At 38.2% G+C, this 22,572-nt stretch overlaps 1 protein-coding gene across 6 annotated transcripts in view; it reads left to right on the top strand.

Moving 5' to 3' along the window:
- Positions 1 to 22,572, top strand: part of LOC126163007 (Fanconi anemia group A protein-like) — a 250,025-nt gene that overhangs the window by 73,387 nt on the left and 154,066 nt on the right. For all 6 annotated transcript variants that reach the window (XM_049919870.1, XM_049919866.1, XM_049919865.1 and 3 more), the window contains one exon: positions 10,693 to 10,877. In XM_049919870.1, the coding sequence (XP_049775827.1) occupies positions 10,693 to 10,877 (185 nt within the window). The remainder of the gene's footprint in view (positions 1 to 10,692; positions 10,878 to 22,572) is intronic.

Raw genomic sequence — 22,572 nt, 5'->3', positions numbered from 1 at the left:
TATTATTATTATTATTATTATTCACGTAGTAGACCCTTTGTGGATCACGTGAAACTTCTACAGTTCTTCCTGCAGTTTTTCTATGACACCTTCATTTTGTCACTCATGACTTTCTTTCTTTCACCTGTCCACTTTATACCGGTATTTTTGGCTCTCGTCTCTGGCTGGACCTACCACTTGTCTATTTTGCTTCTGTAGATGTTACTGTCTGCAGTGTCCTGATTGGTGAGTTGAGCATCAGTAAGGTCTCTTCGTACTCATTCGGCCCATGTCAGGTTTTCAGTGGCTGTGAGTATCTGGCATGTGAGTTTATACTCAGGGAGTCTGTGTATGTGTCCATAGAATTTAAGGCATCTTTTTCTAATGTCAGCAGCAGTATTTGAAATTTCCTCTTAGTTTTGTTGGTTTGCAGTGTATATCCAGCTTCAGTTTTTCATGGTCCAAGGATTTTCCTAATGATCTTTCATTCTTCTTTTTGTAGATTTTGTAGTAGCATGTTGTTATGGAGTGACAAGATTTCTGCTGTGTATAGCACCTCGGGTTTAATGACAGTGCTGTAGTTATATATAGACACACACAATCGTATTGACCAACTAGGATCATGTTAACAACTTCAGATCCTCTTCTTCCTTTGTTGTTTCCTATTTTTCCAATATTCCCTCATTTTCTCCCCATGAAGTCTCTTCCTTTGTTCTTCCCATGTTGTTCGTGTTTTTATTTTATTTCTTCTGCTTTGAAAGCCTTCCAAATTTAGTATTTTATTTTTAAAATGGTTTCTTTCTGCTATTTCTGATCCTTTGATGTTGTTTCTTTCTAGATCTTTCCTTACTTCTGTAATCCACGCAATTGTTGATTTCTTCTTCCAGAAATATGGGAGTATTTGTTTTGTTAGTCTATTTCCATCCATTCGGTAGAGGTGTCCGAAAAAGGTTAATCTTTGTTTGGCCATTACTTCAGATATTTTCTCTATATTTTTGTAGATCTCCTCATTACTTCTTATTTTCCAACCATCTGCAATTTTTATTGCACCCATTATTTTTGTAATAATCCTTATTTCCAGTACCTCTAGTCTTTACATCTTATAGTTCATCGTTAGACATTCAGATCCATATAAACATTCTGCTCCTACCACTTTCGTGTAGTGCTTTAGTTTTGTTTTTCTAGATATACATTTCTTGTTGTGAATATTTTAGGTCAAACCATATGCTCTTTCCATTTTGTTAATTCTTACATCTATTGCAGATTTTTCTAGTCCATTGTGTTGTATAGTCTCTCCAAGATATTTAAATTTATTTACTCACTCCGTTTTACCTGTTTGTGTTTCTATGAATTTTGGCACATTTTTTATATTTGTCATGAATTTTGTTTTTTCAACTGAAATTTTGAGACCAGTTCTGTCTGCTATTTTTTCCAGATGGTTTATCAGAATAACTGCTTCTGTCATGTTTTCTGAAAGTATTGCAAAATCATCTGCAGAAGTCAAGCAGTTTATCTTGATTCCATTTGTTTTCCTTCCCAGAGTTATTGGTTCAATTTTGTGATTTTTTAGCTCCAAATTCCAGATCCTTACAATTTTTTCTAGAACACAATTAAACAGTAAAGGTGATTTTATTTCAAATGGATGAGATACTTCCCCCATACATTTAACTTTAGATATTGTACCTGTTAGTGTTTCGTGAATTATATTTGCTAATTTTGATTTAACACCAAATTGTCTAACGACCTTATCTATTGTTTCTCTGTCTATACAATCAAATGCTTACTTGAAATCAATAAATGACACTATTATTGGTTTGTTGGTGAATTACTGACTTTAAGTTAAAAATTTGTTCTACACAGGATCTTCCCTTTCGAAAACCACCCTGGTATTCTCCCAGTTGCTTGTCTAAAGTATCTGTTCAGGAGAATTTTTGATAATATTTTGTATGCCACTGGCAGAAGTGACACTCCTCTGTAATTATTGACATTTTGTTTGTCTGCCTTTTTATGTAGCAAGTGGATTAATGCTATTTTCCATTCAACTGGAATCTTTTCAGTTTTCCAAATGTTCTCAAGAAGCAGTTGTACGTCCTTTATGATATTTGGTTCTGACCACTTCAATAATTCTGCTGTAATGGAGTCGTCACCACTTGATTTATTGTTTTTGAGTGTTTTGATGGCTTCATGAATTTCTAACTCTGTTGGTGGGAAATCGTCCTCTAGATTGTGAGGTGTCACTGGAAATTCCAATTTATCTGTTGAAGCTGGACAGTTTAGCAGCTTTTCAAAAAATTTTGCTAAAATTTCACAATTTTCTTTGTTATTTAATCCCATTTTGCCATTTTCATCTTTGAAACAAATACTTGCTGCCTGATATCCTTAAGTATGTGTTTAAACGTTTGGTAAAAATTTCTAGTATTATTTTTGGTGAAATTTTCTTCTATTTCAGTAACCTGAGAATTTTCAAAGTTTCTTTTGATTTTCCGGATTATTTTTAATGTTTCTTTTCTTTGTTGTCTGAATTGTTCAACGTCTTCCCCTTTTTTCAAACATCTCCATTTTCTCTATTTTTGAGCACTTTGTGTTAGTGCTTCTTCACGCGCCTCATTCCACCATGTCTTCTTTTTATCCTTGGCCTATCCTAAAGTTTTCTCTGCTGCTTGAGTTATTTGCGTCTGGAGTTCATGCCAATCACCTTCTTTACTTGTCTCTATTTCTTCTCTAAATTTTTCTATATTTTCTTTTGTAATATTAGCTGTAGTGGTGTTGTATCTGATCACTTTCTTGGTCACCTTTTTAGTTTTAGATGGGAGAAATTTTATTTCAATCTTAGAGAGATAATGACCTGAGTCGAATTCCCTATTTCTGACTATTTTAACATTCATAATTCTTGCGATATACCTTTTAGACATGGCTATGTGATCCAGTTGAAATTCTCCTAGGTTTGGATTTGTATGTCTCCAAGTTTTGGCTTTTCTTGGTAGTTTGCAGAAATGTGTGGTCATGAGTTTTAACTGGAACATTTTACACATATTGATCAGTCTTTCACCATTTCTGTTTGTTCTTGAGTGTGCTGGATATTCACCTACAATAGTCCTAAATTTCTTTTCCCTCTGAATTTGCACATTGAAGTCACCAAGAAGTTTTTAACATTCTTTGTAGGTATGATAGAAATTTCAGATTCTAAAAGATCCCAGAATTGATTTACTTTCTCCAGATTTCTCGTTGTCTGCATTTATAAGTGCATGACAGTTTATTAGGGTCTAACTTTTATTCTTGTGCTTTGTTGTTAACATGGATATTCTTTCTGAATTTTATCTAAATTCTGTTACACTGTCTACGATTTTTTTGTTTACAAAAAATGCTGTTCCAAACATCGGCTTGTTTGCCATTATTCTCACTGCTGGTTTCCCTTTATAAATTCTGCAATGTTGTGTATCAACTACATTCTCATCTAAGAATCATGTTTCCTGGACTGCTGTAATTTTTATATCAATCTTCTGCAGAAATAATTCTAATTCCGTTTGTTTCCCCATTTTTAGATGAGAATTTGCATTTAATGTTCCAGAGTAGTACTTCTTCTTGAACTGAAACTTGGAAGGCTTTTCAATATATTCCATCTCTTCATCATCACAAATGTTGTGACTCCACAGAACCCTAGGTCCCATTGCATTACATGATGTAATGATGGATTCCTCATCAGAGTTACCACCTGAGGTAGAGCATCTATTGTGCAAACTTTCCATTTTGTGACTTGAAGCTGTAAAAAGTAAAGAGTAGGGAATCCAAAGTCATCCCTGAATTCCGAAAGTAAGACCAGTTTGTTAGCCTGGAATATTACTTATTCAACTGCCACTAACATGTGGAACAGACACTGTTGGGGTACCACCACTAACATGTGAACTGTCATGTCTCTGTCCACTTTGGCCTTGGACAAGAGGCCGCCTCTTCCGCCAGCTCCCCTGTACCGAACTCCATCTTCTCTGCCTTTGCTGCCATTGAGGTCTATTATTATTATTATTATTATTATTATTATTATTAGTGTTATTCAGGGTGTATACACTCCAGCAGAAAATTGGGAAAACCTGGGAATTTTCTAGAATTCTAGGAATTTTTCATTGGTTTAGTCTTTGGTTAAATTTTTGTAATTTTGACTGGTAAGACCTGATAAACAGCAAATGTATCAAAGGCTTTAGGATGAAGACCATGGAATACTTAATAACAGCAAACTGCTTCCCATGAGCATGACATCACAACTTGTGACGTTCGCCTGCTTTATTTCATCATTGATTGTACTCAGTGTCAACATACTGTGTTGCTATACTGGCAAAAAAATAGAGGATGGAAGTTCAACACTGACTACTTTAAATGATGTAGCCGACAGGTGCACATTCACGTTTCACAGTTCTTTACTTTCTCTGTTCACAACCCACCAATAATACACAGTTGTATGGCCAGTGCACTATTGTGTAACTTTTGATAAGCCTCATGAATAGTTTGCAGGCAAACATCAACATACTGCTATAATAGTTTACTGTTGAACATCTACAAGCAGTAAAAACCTAACCACACATTTCACAGTCTTTCAAATAAATTGAACAGACACTGTCATTGCTTTAACATGTGGCCTGTTAGTGTAACAGTTATTTCACAGTTAAGTTGATGCATTGTTTTTGTTCTAACCAACACAGGTTTCTTGTCTGAAACTCGGCCATGGACTGACTGTCTCGGGACCAAAAATTGAGCCCTTATATATCCTCACAATAACAGGCACTGCAACTACACATTGTTCAGTGTTTAATTTACAGAAATTACAATTAAAACTCAACTCCTTCAGTTAACTGCATACATCGAAAGATTGCATCATCTTAAAAGTTTCTAGTGCGAGGGTTAAGCCATATTATTTGTTTAAATAATGAAATTAACAAATAACGTTATGCAAACAATACTTTTGACAAAACTGTTAATTACTTTGGAATGAATTGAGGACTGGCTTTGCTAAGATGTTTTCGAATAGAGCCAAATAGAACCTTTAATTAGTTGTTACTCCAAATGTTTATAGTTAGTACCGAATTTATATTTGTTTGTATGTCAACAATAGAATTTAAGTTACGAAATAATTACTGATTTCACCCTATAACAAAAGATACTAACTAGGAATAGTCAAAATAAATTAGAAAATCGATTACATACACGAAACTAAGCACAAAATTACATCTGGTGTTATATTCCTTAAAACTGAGGGTCATCCTTTCTCTTTTTGGATATGCAGATTACACTCACATATGTTAGTACATACAAAAATGAATTTTAAGGAGGCAGATGGCAAAACAAGAGGGAAGTAAAAATATCCCAGCTTGCTTCATCACAAACTGTTTACATTAAGTTCGTTTTGAGCAGTTGCCTGCAGGCTCGTGCGCATGCACAGTTGAGTTGTGTATGAGCTGTGCCTTCTCCTACTTCTGGCTACTTGTAGTGTGGCTGCAGCAGTAGCAAGAAGCAGTCATCCGACACAGAAAAATTTTTCTGGCATGCCCAAGCTGCCAGATTTGCGCATGTGCAGAGCAGTCTGGTTTTTAGTGGGGAGGGGGATTAGTGGACCGTGTTTATTTTTAGTCATTTTGCTGTTTCCTGATGTCCTGTTTTCTCTTTGTTTACAATTCACAAGTCAAATGAAAACAAAATGGATTTCTGTGGCCAGGAGCTATCAAGTGAATTAAAATACATGCACATAATTACAGAAGGATGTTATTAGTTTCAGGTTTCTGATTTTATTTTATTTCCACATTTTTGGCAGTGAAGTAATTTTTGTTGGCTTGCTAAATAAATGTGGCTTTCATTAATCTTTTCTGCAGATGCAGACAGTTTATAAGAAATGAATTGTTTTGTTCTTCGTTGTTGGCTAGTTTCAACTGTTCACTGAATTTCAGGTGGTAATTTGCATCTTCTGGCATGTATGGTATTATGCCATAATGAAGAATCAAACATGAGACAATACAGTACTCCAAGAAAATTTGCATCCTGAAAAGTGCACTGAAAAGCTTAATAACAGGTTGGAGCCTATTTCATTGTGAATCTGGACATATGAATGTGTCCTTTAAGATGAAGTATGCATTTTAGTATGGTTTACAAAATTCCTATCCTCGTGGAGTATCCTCTGATGTCCTATTTCTTTTATAATGTCATATATGATATCTTAATGCTATATGTATACGAACATATGGGCTTCCAATGTCGTCATAGTTGCCCACATGTACGGACACCTGTATTTTGGCACTCTCTGGCAGTTGCTGAAATGAACCCATGTCTAAGAGATCACGAGAAAATTTTGCGAATGGTTCTTCGAAAAGCGTTATTTTCAAATGAAATTCTCTTTTACACAAGATGAGCTATGTTACATGTGAGAATGTGCAATGTATTTCTTAAATCAAAGAGTGTTTCACTGTCATTTAAAACTTAAAACTTTCAGGACCAGCCATGTAGAATAATTTTGAGCCCAGAAGAGGAGACATTGATGCCAGTGTTTAAAATTTTACTGGCACATTTGTGTGATGTTTCTTAAAGTGTAACGCGCGCTGAAAAGACCAATGTTATATGTGAAAGCTTAACTTTTCTTGTAGCTTATTAATCTTCAAGATGAGTATTATATGTGGAAGCATAGCTTTTCTTGTAGCTGCACTATGCACATTAATTTAAACCATTAACTTTTCCTATTTGTGTGTTCATGCTACTTAACAGTCATGCTGCTATTGGCTGACTACTACATCATGTGTGCTATGATCTTAATATCTGCTGTGATTTGCTGACAAGATCACGTGAGGTGAGCTATGATTGGCTTACAATAGCGCATTGTGTTCTCTGTTTCAATGCTTCGGAAACTTAGGTGCTGTGTTTGATGGAATTCAAATTCATACTTTCGTAATATGAAAATATGCAGCATATTGTAATATGGAAATATGCAGGATACATGTTGATGCACATCAGAGATCTTTTGAAAATGCGTTCTCCCCCCCCCCCCCCCCCCCCCCTCTTGCTGAGTTTTATTTTCTAAGTGCTGTGAAGTTCTTGCTGGTGTACCTTTACCTTTCAAAAGATTGACGTTTTTGTAGCCATAGGGAAATTACACTGTCACTTATCATGGTAAACATGTATTTTCATCGTGGAAGAAGTGTATTTTCACGTGGGAAAAAGTGGGTTTTTAACCGGGAGATCCAGGAGAAAACTGGAAATTTTTTTTTTCTTGTCTGCATATACACCCTGTTATTAGTATTATCCTTTTATATTGATTGGATACATTCAACAACTTAGAATTCTTTGAAGTATTACCTCTCTACAACAATATGTTTTTGTCAGCATAGTGTCGTTGCATTATAAGCTTTCTGGAACTCCTCAGTTGGGATGATATTCAGGGTAGCCATTGAAGTAGCTTGCTCCTTGTCTACCAACTTGAGGCACATTCCTTTGAGGGACCCTTTTGACCCAAGGGGGCAAGTTGGGACTGTATGGTGGCTGCAACACCATTGTCGCACTGTTCCAGGTCAGTTAGGTGATGACAACAAAGTTGGTGTGAACCAGCATGTTGTTGTGGTGCAATTTCCACAAGGTGCGGAACTCCTTTTGGATGCAACCAACCCTATCATTCAGTCTCTGGAGCATTTCCTTGTAAAATTGGGTGTTGACTTTCTGGCCAGGGGGTATGAATTCATGGTGTACTAACCCCGGTGAATTAAAAAAAAAAATGAACATGTACTTCACATGGACTTGCTCATTCAGGCCTTCTTCTGGTGTGCTGACAATGATGTGTGCTATTCTGCACTCTACCTCTTTGACTGCGGATTGTACGGAAAGACCCATGAATCATCTGTAGTGATCACTTTGTCCAGGAAATTGGGATCATCTTTGCAGAGTTATTAAGAGTTCTTCACACACTTGCACTCAGTGTTGCTTTGGCACATCAGTCAAAACTGTGAGAACAAGTTTTGCACAAAACTTTTGCATGACCAAGTCTTTCGATACAGTTCATGAACAACTGTTTTCTGGGAGTCCAATAATTCCAACATCAAACAAACAATCATTTGACAGTCTGAACTCAGCAGTTGGTGCATACGGGTCACACAGTTGTCAGTTTGTGATGTTGACAGTTGTCCTGTTAGGTCTCATTGACAACTTCTGCCTGACCTTCTCAAAATGCAATCATCCTGAAAAGTTTCCAGTGGCACCTTGTTGAGCTTCACAAAAATCTTTATGATGTAGTGTTATTCTAAAGTTTTATTCATTCTAAGTTTGACATGGCCACTATGTGGAGGTTCACGAAAGAAGCTGTATTAACCTTCCAAGACTACATACTTAATTGAGTGACCTACCACTGGAAACTTAAGGGTCCTCCCCTTTGTCACCAACTGGTCCAACCACTGTGTGACATACAGTTGCATCACAAAAAAATGTGACACATTACTTTCCGGAGCACAACTTGTCTTATATGTGCACCTGTATTAGATATAAAATGAGGAAGTGAAAAAAAAAATAGTTTTTCTTAAGAGCAGAAAATGTGCAGATGGAATAGGCTCCAACATGCTACATCTCAAGGTCTGTGTTTTATAAAGCCCTGTTGATATTTGTTTAGTTGTAGGTTGAGAGTTGTTTTTAGTTCTGTCCAGCAGAATTTCAGAAAATGCTTAATGTGACTATCTTCCAAATGACTAAACTGAAGTCTTATCTGTCTTAAAATTCTTTATTTTGATTAGTTTATCACTAACAAAAATTAATGAGAAGTTGGCAAAGGTTAATAATGAATCTTCTCCTTTGTGTTCAGCAGTTAGGGAGTGATTGAGTTCAAATGCAGCTGTAAGTCTCTTAAAGACATCTTGAGACTAGAACTTCAGGTGAAAATGTCTGGACACAATACGTGCTGTGCATGTGTATGTGTATTTGAATGGTTTAGCAAGTATGATTGTGAACCAAAAACCAAATATGTATCACAATGGGGAAAAAAATGAACACAAGTTCTACTTTCAGACCACTTCAAAGTTCAGTCATATCTGGCAGCAGATGGACCAAAGACAACAAAGCAGGAAAATAACATATGTGAAACAGTCAATTGTCAAGAAGAGAAATGTTGGCATCTGAAAATATCTCCATGGCTACCACAAGGAGTATCCTATAACCTTCATACGAAACATGGAAACCTGGGCATTAAAGATGGTACAGAAGAAATTGCTGAAGGATTTTAGTATATGGTTCTGGCATCCCCACTTAAAAATATTATTGTGAGAAGGAACAGTACAGTCAGCCATTTGTTCAACACTGCAACTATTACACCACCTTGATACAGGGAATAATATAGGACAAAATAAAAGAAGAAACATACGACAAGAGTAGATGGACACTGTAAAAGATGAGATAGTGTAGAAGAAAATGAGAAACTTGATTCAGAAAGGACAAAATTGTAAGACTACCACTCTTGAAAAATTGAGGAGGAGGAGCAGACATTGACGAAGACTATGATGATGGAGATGATGATGCTACTGTGTGCAGTAGTCATGAGCGAAGGGAACAAACATACTATTGTTGATGTGCCCAGGTAACAAGAAACGATTGTACTTTTATTAAGTCTAGTTTTCTTGGATAGACTGTCCTTATTACTTGGTTCAAGCTGAAAAACAATCACTAATATCGCACTGGAGTGTTCTTACGCAAGTGAAGCCCACGAGACCATGAGTGTCAGAGAGTGATAGGCTGCATAAGGATGAATTGGAGATAGTGCAATGAGGCAGCGAGCTCGAGGGTAGTGAAGGGGAAGTCCAGTGAGATGGTAAGCCTGAGTATGGGTTGGGACAAGGTCTAGTTAGATGGGAGCTCAAGGACAATTGAAATGAGATCCAGTGAGGCTATGGCTCGAGGACATTTAAAATCCATGGATACTGCTGTGAGATACTCCTCATTGGCTCAGTGATCTGAACTCCAATTGATGAGCTGCTAGACGCAGCCGGCTTAAACATGGAGTGTGAACTGACTGCAGAGTGGTCGGATGGCAGCCTAAATATCCACCTGGCAGAATGATACTGCCTTCGCACTCCAGGAGTATGCGACTCACAGAAGCAAAGTAGTGCCTCATTTACCATGAGGGGCTTTGATTTTATTTAAATCTCCAAGTGTTGTACTAGTTTTGTAATAGAACATTACTTTACTATTTCTTTATATCTTTCTTGTGTCATAATAGCATAAATTGTACAATTGGAAAATCCAGGATGGAATAACGGCAGTATTAAAAAGGATAGGTTTCTTCTTGCCATATAGAGGGGATGTTGAGTCAGAGACATGCACAACAAATTCCAGCGAAAAAGACTTCTTCTGAAGTAGACACACAAAGGCGTGCGGGCGCGCGTGCGTGCGCGCCCAAACACGCGCACACGCACGCACGCACACACACACACACACACACACACACACACACACACACACACACATTCACACAAGCATAACACACACATACACACATACACACATGACCATTATGTGTGTTGTCTACATTAGAAGAAGGCCTTTTGGTCAAAAGCTCAGATGTTTAGCAGTCTTTTTGCTGTGCCTGACTGCAGCTCAACATCTCTATATGTTGAGTAGCAGTCTAGCCTTTTCATAATATTTCATATTATCATAAATTATTTTATTCTATCAGGAATCCATCTGTGAACACATTATTATAAATGTCCACAGACAACGGCACTGTTGCTCCAACACGAAAAAGCAAGACTACCGAATGGAGACTTGTACCAAATGTGTCTGACAGCACCACTTCGTTCACCACAGGCTGCATTGGAACAGCATGCAGGCGGCCAACTCAGGTCTCTTCTTTCAGCTCTTCCTACACATGAATCTGCAGAGGACTTAGAAATGGACGAGTAAGCATATCAGCTGGAGACGATAGTTGTATGAACCTTTTTTAATCTTTCATCCTGTAAGGTTTCAAAGTACTGTGTAATGCAACAATCACAAAAAATTTAAAAAATGTGAAGGTATTCAACTGCAGCCCATCCTTAGGTATTATTTGCCTGTGTGATATTCCTCTTAGTCCAGAATGATGATACTGATTTAGTACTGTTCAGGAGAGCTGTGTAATCCATAATTTTATGGATTTTCTGTGGGAGCACTGCATAAAAGGCTCTCTTCTTGCTTGAGTATTATTCCTAATGTTATTTTAATTTTGGTGGTCATTAGCCCAGATGGCACAGTAAACATGACACAGGGAGGGATGCTTGTTAGCCCTATACAGGAAATAAATCCTGACTCCGCTAACAAATCAGCACTTTTTATCTTGTCATTGAAGCCTTCTCTACACCAAATATTGAATACATGTTACCTCATTTATTTGAACCTGGACTAAATTTGGAATTCTGTGTGCTCCATAACGTTTGATTGCATTGCTATATGATGATTCTGACTTTGTTCATTTGTGCAGATGAGGGCTCAGGCTACTTGCAGTTATAAAATTTGTTCTGTATAGCATTTTCAGCCATCGGCTTAAGGTTAATTTTAGTTCCTACAGAATATGTGGTTCGAGATATTGACCTACCTATTAGTGTCATGATAGACATCCTAATGTGGTGATGTGTTTGCCCTCCCACCCCCATACCCCTTTTGGTCTTGTTGCTGCAAGAATTAAAATAAATTCACAAATAATTATCCATGTGAAGAAAAGAATATGTTTCTTAAAATGCCTTGTATTAAGCAAATGTGTTAATTATCTGTGTAAAACTGTCATGTCATTGCTCTTGCAGCATCTTAGCTTGGCTATGGGTGTGTGGAGTGGTAGATCTGTATGAAACAAGGAAGCCTGTTAGAACCCCTCTCAGAGGTCTCTTCATTTTATATGTGTGGATCTTGGACTTTTTTTATCAACTGCTCCTTTTCTGAGTTTAGTACAGGGTGAGGAGGATTGATGGTCAAAAGGGTTGTAATGTTCTTTTGGCAAAATAAATAAAACTCACTCAAAGGTGAGCTGTGGGCCAGTGTTTGATACAATGGCGTGTGTGGTACTCCTTCAATGCTAAAGATAATTGTTAGCACCTGAATTTAACTGCTGATATCACTGATAACATCTGGGCAACATATGGGAAAGTAGAGAGAATTTTCACGGACATTAACTTTGCAGCTTCCTTGAATGGACCTAGAAAGTCGAGTGGTTTCTCGCACTTGTTTGGCAGCCTCACCAACCCTTTCATCTACAACACCACCCAGTATCTCCCATGTAGTAACTTGTGGATGTGAGGCTGGAGTGATGTCAGGATCACAACCCGGAACTGTGGCTTTTTTCTGGCTAGTGGAAGTTCTCCCTCACTGGTGTTCAGACAGTAGTACATCAAGAAATAGGTCCTGCATACCAATTTTGTAACACTGAACAGGTGCTGCAGTCAACTAAAGCATGCAAAACATGGTACATCGTGGAGTGTCAGCATGGGGTAAATGTTGAATATGTCCATAATATTTTCATCAAACTGGAAACAAAGTGTCTCTTGCGTATTGAACTTGTGATCGACATTTGTCTATAGATGCAACAGGGCATTGATGTTAGTGTGTTGAGCAGTAGTTTCTCAAAAACAGTGCCCAAAGCAGTGATAGTTATGCCACCTTATATGTGTGGCACACTCGGGTGATGAAAGAGTAACTTCTTGTACATGACCAAGTGGAAATATTTCCTATTTGAGTGCATGGTGTCTGTTCCCGCAGCTGTGAAACTCTATATGTAAACTGAAGGGGGTGACTGCTATCAACTGCAGTGGGACATTAAGCGACACCAGCGGCGAAGAGTGAAAATGTATACTTGACCGGGATTCAGACCCAGGATCTCCTGCTTACAAGGCAGGTGCGGTAACCACTATGCCATCCAGGACACAGTGTTATCGCAACTGAACGGACTACCTCAGTATACCTCACGGCCAAATCACACTCTCACCAACTGTGGATAGGTGGCACTCAGTGAGAATGTGAATCTGCCATAAGGCATACCAAGATAGCCCGTGCAGTTGCGATAATGCTGTGTCCCAGATGATGCAGTTGTTACTGCACCTACTTAGTAAGCAGGAATTCCTGGGTTCAAATCCTGGTCTGGTTCACGTTTTCACTCGGCGCCGCTGATACCGGAAATATTTCTGTATAGGAAAATGTGGGAACTCTTAATATATTTTTTTTTTTAACTGTTTGAGGGTTGTCACTGAGTCAACAGCTTCAGTAATAATCTGTAACCCTAATGCTCTTCATGGTAACTCTTACCTTGAATCTTTATTATGGCTGCCTTTTTGTAGTTTCTTGAAACTGTGGACCTGCTACGCATTGCCCTTATATAACATCATTTGTTGAACAGATCTCATATTTATTAGAACAACATCTCTGATCCAAATCCCAGAAGAGAAGAGAAGAGAATAGAATAACATTTCTCTTCAGCTTCTTTCAACTATTTCTGACAGGCCCAGTCAGGGGAGGGAGGGGGGGGCAAACTGGGGTATCTGCCTCGGGTGGTAATTTCAGGGAGCACCAAATTCATATTCTTGAAGAAAAAAAACCTTGTTTCACTAAGTGCCTTCATCCAGTCTATCAGTTATTCATATGATTTTGAAATGCATCCCTGTTGGTTTCTGAACATTTTTGAACACATTCTAAGTTTATTTCTGAGCAAGTCATAAGTTAATTTTCGAATGAGCGCATAGTGTAGGCCTATGTGATCTCTCTGCCAGGAGAGTCCCCGTCATGTCTAGAAATAAAAAAAACTTTCCCGCAGACAAAACGGGATGGGGCTACATGAGCTGAGCTGAATAAACCTGAACAGGTGAATGCCAATCGCTGTTTGTTTATGTAGTTGATTGGGTGTGCAAATGATCAGCATTCTTATAATTACTTGCGAAATCCATAGGTTCAGACTACCAGAGTGGGAATAAATGACTAACAGGAATAACAGGTATGAAAGATTACACATTAATCTTCTTGGTGTATCCAAGAAAATAAAATTTTGAAAGAAAATTTTTTCACAGATTGCTACACTACTAAGGGCCAGTTGTACAGTGCCTGGTTAGCAGCTGCTTAAGTTCTGTTCTCGGAATAATGTGGGAAACATGTTGTATGAACACATGAGAACACCTGACCGGAGAATAAATGTGGGATAAGTAAACGGGTGATTTTTTTTTTTTTTTTTTTTTTTTTTTGGGGGGGGGGGGGGGTTTAGTGAAGTTAACTGGAGAATAAGTTTTGATAATAGCAGGAATAGTTACAGAATTAGTTATGACAAGACTGTTTCGTAGAACAAGGAAGAAAGGAGAAGAAACAGGGACATCACACAAATTATACATTAGTGTATGACAATTCCAATTTTATATAAATATTTCATACTACTGCCTATCGATCTCATTCTTGAGAAACTGTGGCGTATGAATGAAATGTGAACCTGTTTTCTAACATAATACTTTTTGATTGTACTAGGCCTAATAGGCATTTGATATTGGTACTCCGCGAATTATATTCTGTCGTGTTACTTTATGTAAACGAGGAAGATAAAAATGACCATTTGTATCAAAACAGTCTCTCTTATTTGGTGTGTATTACAACTACTGCAGTATTAGAAAGACCTGTTTTGTTTTATCTAGCAGACAGTAACAAAACAGCTGTAATCAAATCGAGAAACCACACCAGTCTTGGATACTATTCGTACTAACAGCTTTTGGATACTATTCGTACTAACAGCTTTTTCAGTATTAGACAATGACATTTCGATTTTTCATGTAGCAAAATGTTTGACGAACTTTGATGAGGTAATAGACTCTTTCGCAGAAAGGAAAGCATGCTGTGTAAAGCTCTAGCAAGATAGGTGAGAAAAAAATGCTGGGACCTAAGTATTGTAGAAATGTGTTCCATCTTGATTATCTCTTCTTTACTGGTTTTATGTTTCCTATATTTAATTTTATGTCGCACAACAAGGGTTCTCTCTCTCTCTCTCTCTCTCTCTCTCTCTCTCTTTTCGTTAAAAAGGGGGGCTAGGATGTCATACCGGCTGACTGGGAGCAGGAGAGGCATCACAGGCTATTTTAATTTCAACTGTGCTGATTATAGATTTGATGGCTTCCATTACAAAATATACATGTTTGAATGCCACAGAGTGAAATACAATGACATGCAATAGAAGAATGCTGTGTGAAGAAGCATGGTACTGCACTTTGGCACTTAAGACCAATCCACAGAGTTCCGAAGACTGCAAAAGCTGACAAGTGCAAGAATTATCACACAGTCAGCTTAACAGCTCATGCATCCAAGTTGCTGACAAGAATAATATGCAGAAGAATGGAAAAGAAAATTGAGAATGTGTTGGATGAAAATCGGTTTGGCTTTAGGACAGTTAAAGGCACCAGAGAGGCAATTCTGATGTTGCAGTTTATAGTGGAAGCAAAGAAAAATCGACACATGTTCATAGGATTTGTCACTCAAAAGATGTTCAGAAATTCTGAGAAAAATAGGGGTAAGCTACAGGGAGAGATGTGTAATATACAATGTGCAAAAGAGCCAAGAGGGAATAATAAAAATGGATGACCAACAACATAGTGTTCAGATCAAAAAAGGTGTAAGACAGGGATGTAGTCTTTTGCCCCTACTGTTCAATCTGTACATCGAAAAAGCAATGATGGAAATAAGAGAAAGGTTCAGGAATGGGATCAAAAATTCAAGGTGAAACGATACCAGTGATACGATTTACTGATGACATTGCTATTCTTAGTGAAAATGAAGAAGAATTACATGATCTGCTGAATGGAGTGAACAGTCTAATGAGTACAGAATATGGATTGAGAGTAAATCAAAGAAATATTAAAGTGATGAGAAATAGCAGAAATGAGAACAGCGAGAAACTTAACACCAGGATTGATGATCATGAAATAGATGAAGTTATGGAATTCTGCTACCTAAGCAGCAAAATAACCAATGACGGACAGAGTAAGGAGGACATGAAAAGCAGACTAGTACTGGCAAAAAAGTGCATTACTAGCCAAGAGAAGTCTACTGGTATCAAAAATAGGCCTTAATTTGAGGAAAATATTTCTGAGAATGTGTGTTTGGAGCATAGTAATGGTAGTGAAACATGGACAGTAGAAGAAGACAGGCGTTAGAGCAATTCCAGCAAACAATTGAGGACATAGGTTGCAAGTGCTACTCTGAGGTGAAGAGTTTCACACAGGAGAGGAATTCGTGGTGGGCTGCAGCAAACCGGTCGGAGGACTGATGACCCCAAAGAAAAAAGAGAGAGAGACCAAGTAACATGTCTGACATGCCCTTGAACATGTTTTATATATCAAACTCTTCAGAAAGATGTGCACCACAAAATGAACATATTTTCGACATTTTTTTAAAATGTCCTATGCCAAACGCTGGGGAGGGGGGGCAGTATCAACTTTTTGCCTCGGTTCAGAAATATCGTAGATCCGGGGCTGGTTTCTGAACATTGTCATTGTAGACAGCTCTTCTTGTTCTCTGCCTTCCAAAACACCACCAAGCCATGACACAAAAGCATAAGCAACCCCTTCACATGAGGTGGAGACATCCAATCTCTGTCATGCCTTGGTGATGTTTTGTGCTCACACGTCATGCTCTGACTCTCTACATTAATCAAACCAGTGCATGCACAGTGGAAAGTTCTCTACATGTTAACTACTTAAATAACATTTTTTACAAAAATATATTTCACCTGACTGTGACAAAGAGGTAGTGCAATATGTTACACTACAAAGGGTGTGATATCTGTGCAATACTTGTTGTAAATTTGCCATAGTAATTTATCTTGCTCAAGAGCTGCTGAAGCTCCTTAAAAATTTTGGACTCGGTGAGAATGTCAATAATTTCAACCTGGGCAGACATAGGCCTGAGACAATCTTTACTCAGTATATTGCAGGGCATGGAACACTCAGTTGGAAAAGATTACACTTATTTAATTTTCATTTGAGACACTAAGTCTAAGTCTCTTAAATAATTGTTTTTAAACTGTTGAGATGTTGCTGTATTGTAGATCTAGTGACTGTAGTGTCACCTAGATAGTTTGCAGCTTATATTTACTTAGTTATGCATTTATTTCACCTGTAAAGATTTAAGCCTTTAGATCCTCTCTTACATATAACAAGACATCTTCACTGATTGACATTATAATGCATATAGTACATTAATAGTACATATTGATAATAATAATAATAATAATGATATAGATATAGTAATTATTATATGGAATTTCAGGTATGTCAGTCTTGTCAACATTGTGTTAAACAATTTCCTCATTATGTTCTTGCTGAATGTAGGTAATCACTCCTAACAGAAATAGTTCATGGTAGTACACAAGGAATCATATGTAACAGAAAATGACTTGTCAGAGGAAGAGGAAGAAATAATAGGGTACGGTTTACAGATGAGATGGAAGAGGAAAAAACAGAAATAGATGGCAATGAGAAATATGCTGGATCACTATTGGACAGAAGGAAAACAGCTAGAATATGCCAATGATAATGGATAAAGCAATAGTCTTCTCTTGAATGTAAATTGGTTTTGGGTAATTTGCAAGGTACTGGGTAGTATATTCTAGAGTAGTACATCTGAAATGGAGAAGGAGATAGAGAAAATTTTAGTATTATGTATAGGTGCAGCCAAGGTGCTGGATTATCTGATCTATAAGGGAGGTATTGAGGACACATACGACTAAGAAACTGATGAAGTAACTACACTAAGTATTTTACAAATATTGTCACTTTGTAAGCACAGTCAAGTCCAAATCGGAATGCAAGGTCATCAGTGATGTACAACAGTTAGCACTGTTTGTTACAGATACCAGTATACAGACAGAACAAAACTGCCTCCTGGATGGAGACTGCTGCTGTTTACACAATCACTGAATATTCCAAAATATGTAAACATTACAAACATAAGAAATTTTCAGAACCTTCCAGAAATCATCATCATCATTTGGTTATCTGCCTTGCAGCAGGCTTATATTTAATAGCCGTCTATGCTTCTCTTCATGCCTTCCCTCTGTGCGGTCTACCGACATCATCCAGCATCTCGTTTTTTCTTGTGTTCTTCCCTTTCTATCCCAGAATAAAACCTTCAGTTGGTTCTATTAGAAGGCAATCTTGTCTCAAATTATGCTCTTTCCAGTTTAGCTCCCTGTTCTTCAGTATCATCAACATCCTCCAATCTTCTCATCTCACCTCAGTACTCCTTAGTTTTTCCGTCCAGGTGATCATCTCCTTTCCGCACTGTATCAACATTTCACAAGGTTCAGTTCTCCCCTAATCCTGCTTTCACAATGTACATGTGTCTGTTCCGAACAAGGCCACACCCCATATCAGACGTTGGAAATACAGAAGCGTCCGATCTTACCCGTCGGCTTTGACCCATGACGTCACAAATACCGCGGAAACGACTATAAACAATTCCAATATGGCGGATATAAAAACATCGCATACGTATTGTAAACACTGAAATACACAAGTTTCACAAAAAGCCTAATGACTGTAACGGGACAAGCGTGGGAAATTAGGGGTTTTTGGGTGCGGAGAAACTAAATATACAGAAATGTAGCCACCGACCGCCATTCAAAACCACGCAAAACAACGAAATAAATCAACATCACAAAACTGACCAAATACCAAAAAACACATTCCTATCCATAATCGGACACTTCCCTTAACCTATATAGCTCAACAGAACCTACCGATCACATCCCCCAATAGAAAACTAAGAAACGAAAGCTTCCCTTACACCTACATACATCGGCACTTATGCAGTTTAGCAGGTACGGAAAAAATTTTTCATTTTTTTTCAAAATTTGATCATCATGTGTCGTTATGCGGTGGGGGGAGTCTGCAGTGCCCCCCCATCCCCCCACAGGCTTCATTAGTGTCAAATCAATATTTTCGAATCATAGGCGGCCGCTGCCGCGGCCGCATTCCAAAAAAAAAACTCCCAACCTAACCTCAAGTGGGCTACGCTACAGATCAATATGTTCATCAAATTGCTTCATATTACGTATACATGTTCATTAGTGTCAAATCAATATTTTCGAATCATAGGCGGCCGCTGCCGCGGCCGCATTCCAAAAAAAAAACTCCCAACCTAACCTCAAGTGGGCTACGCTACAGATCAATATGTTCATCAAATTGCTTCATATTACGTATACATGTTCATTAGTGTCAAATCAATATTTTCGAATCATAGGCGGCCGCTGCCGCGGCCGCATTCCAAAAAAAAAACTCCCAACCTAACCTCGTATTCAGGGCTACGCTACAGATCAACCGAACCACAACCAAATACACTCAATAACAAACTCACCCGACGTACAGCAATGAGCATTAAATTAACCATTAACTCACTAATAGAAATTCCGCTTCAAATCCAACACCTGAGCAACAGAAAACTGACCCCACCACACGAAACAAACGAAACAAACGAAAACCATGAACACACCACCAGAGAGCACGACAAACAAAAACAAGACATCTACAAACACGCCACAATCGCAAATCAAACTCCGCGCCGTAATGACGTCACACACCACAACACGCTTACGTCACGGGTCAAAGCCGACGGGTAAGATCGGACGCTTCTGTTGACCCCAGACGTTTCACTAATCACTTCCTCAATTTTTCATTCAAACTGCTAGTTAAGATAATTTCTGCTTTTAAAGTGCCTCTTTTGACATCACCATTCTGACTTTGATGTCCTTTTCGTAATTCCTAATCCAACGTCCCAAATACTTGAATGCTCTTGCTTTTCCTGTGGTTTCTGGCCGTAATATATACATCTCTCTTCTTTTTCTTTAAGTCTGTAACCATGTGCTTCATTTTCCTTTTGTTTATTTTCATACCTTATGCTACACAGGCTCCATTTAGGTCATTTAGCATTTGAATCAGTGCCTCTTCATTTTCTGCAAGAATCATCTTGTCATTTCTGAATCTTATGCATTCTGTTTTTCATTCATCTGTTCTGATACTTCGTTTCCCATCCAAACAACTTTTTACTATTTCCTCCAAATGTTAAAATTGGATTGCTGAGAAACAACAATTCTATCTAATCCCTCTCCTGGTCTTGCTGTTTTCCAATGTCTCCTGATACAAGTACATATCTGCAATCTGTCTTCTCTTCTTGCACTTTACTCCCTTCCTCCTCAGGATGTCCTCCTCATCTTATCCCACTGCACTCTATCAAAGACCTTTTCTATATCTATGAAGCCACTATTACGTCTTTACTCATTTCTGTATATCTTTCACCAGTAGTCCTCATAAGTCCAATGACATATCATGTCCTTTTTCCCCTTCTGAAATCATATTGCTACTCTCAAAATGCTCCTTCCAATGTTGTGTACAGCTTTCTATTCAGAACTCAAACAAACTTTTGCTGCCTGTGATATTAAGCTGATAGTCCTGTGTTCTTCACACTTTTTAGAATTCCTACTCTTTGATATCCAACTATTGTGGATACAAGAAAGTCCTCAACCTTTCCCTTTGATGTAGATGTTATTGCAAGAGACTTCAACTGCTTGTCAGCTGTTTCCCTTATGAATTGTTTCCTTGATGCTCCAACATCAGGTGATCTGGGATTCATGAAGATTCTAGACAAAACCAAATGCAGGTATCACTGTCCAGGACTCTACCAATCCATTAGACACTATGTGAGTCACTGAAAAAATACCAGCAAAGGAAACACATGTTGCTGTTTGTCTCTGATGCATCCAATACAAATTCTGCCTGCAGTAGCATCATTTCACCAGATTGGAATTGACCTATTGAGAAGGTTCCCAAAATCAACCAAAGGGAATCAGTGGATAGTGGTCTGTACCGACTACCTCACTCACTGTTATGTCACCAAAGCGATGCCAACTGCCAAAATTGCAGGTAAGCATCGAATACAGCTGGCCCTCTGGTAACTTTGCCAGTAGCTCTTGTGTATACAGAATAGGATAAACATCTATGTCAGATGGAGTGTTGATAGATGCTTTAAAGCTATGTTTCAAAGCATTACACTGATTACGGTGTACTGTATTACCAGATGATGCTTAGCTGCCTCTGAAAGCAGTGAGCCAGTACACCAGTATGTTTCAGCCGAAGCCGTCAGGTGGCTTGCAGAGTATGGATGTAGATGTAGATGTAGAAGCTTCTGTAGGCACTTAAAAATTCAAGACTATTTTAGTGAGCAGTGGGATCATCAGTTTGAGTGAAGTTTTGGGGTTAACTGATGACGTCAGCCTGATTTTGTTCAATGATGTGCGTGGGTGGCTTTGTCAGATAGTGATCACATGCCCACAGTTGTTTCAAACAAAACACATAGGGTTGTGCCGTGGCCTGTTGTGCTGGGTTTTACCGCACAAACTCTCAGTGCAGGGTTTGGTAGTTATCTCAGTTTCCAACCACATTATGCTGCAGTTTTGCCTAAACCAATATCGAAGAGGAATTTCCAACCAGCTGGCTTACTTGCACCTTTGTGTAATGTTCCCACTGAATCTGCAAATTGTGACATTGCCTTATCACCAGTTTATGTCAGTGACAGATTCATATTGTGCAGCTAATGAGTCAAAGTCTAGTGCACATCGTCCCACTGGTGCACTTCAAATGACAGCTTTGAGAAGAACTTAGTTTAAACTTGGATCAGACTATCTAAGAGCACTAGCTTAAACTTCCTGGTCAGGACATAGATGCACAACTACATTCTGAATTAAAGATTTGACATAAAATGTGTTACGCAGTGATCACAGAAAATTACACTGTTCATTAGAACACTGTAGGTCGGCTAACCAAGTTTTATATGGCTTTAATACTGCTTAATACAAGCAGCCACTACATGTGTTTGCATCTTGAAATCAATGGAGAACAAACAACAAAAGATTTTTAACAGATAGCTACTAGCTTCTAATTCCCAATCCAGCAGTAAATGTAACTATTAGAAGGCAATAATAAAGCAGAATGAATATGAGTATCAGAAATGCTACTAACCTTCCAAAGCAGCAGAACCTGTTGAAGATCAGTGTTCCAGGTTCATCAAACACTGATATCATTGGTTCTGAGACTGCAGGCATAGGTGTTAGTGTTATTGAAGCTGCCAGCAGAACATTTTCCCTTTCTGCTATGCTCTTCAGCAGTCACTGCTATTTCTGTAGTATCTCAAAGAGTATCTGAATTTGCCACTGTTGTTCCCCCTTACTTTGCAGCTACTGCTGCCACAATTTACTAAACTTTGTGTCCTTGATGCACTACTAAGGGGCAAAGGTTTGAGTTCCTCATTACCAGTTTTGTTTTGTAGCATAACACTAATCAGGCTGGTCATTGTACTGCTGCAGTGCCCAACCTTTTGGCTTGCCTTGGCCACACTGGAAGAAAAGTATTTTTGGACCACACATAATGTACTAACACTATTAATATTCAGTTGATCATAACTTCACATTAACAGAATTTTATGGAATTTCTTTTTAACAGTTGTGTGATAGATGCTCACTTTTTGGGCCGCACTGATAGTTGCTTTGGGCCCATGGGTCGGACACCCCTGCTGTATTGTACCACATTAATAAGAGGAAGCTAAATTCTATGGTAA

Source organism: Schistocerca cancellata, chromosome 2, assembly GCF_023864275.1.
Source record: "Schistocerca cancellata isolate TAMUIC-IGC-003103 chromosome 2, iqSchCanc2.1, whole genome shotgun sequence".
Classification (NCBI taxonomy): Eukaryota; Metazoa; Arthropoda; class Insecta; order Orthoptera; family Acrididae; genus Schistocerca; species Schistocerca cancellata.
The sequence above is the reverse complement of the archived record's forward strand: the minus strand, read 5'-3'. Positions and strand labels throughout refer to the sequence as shown.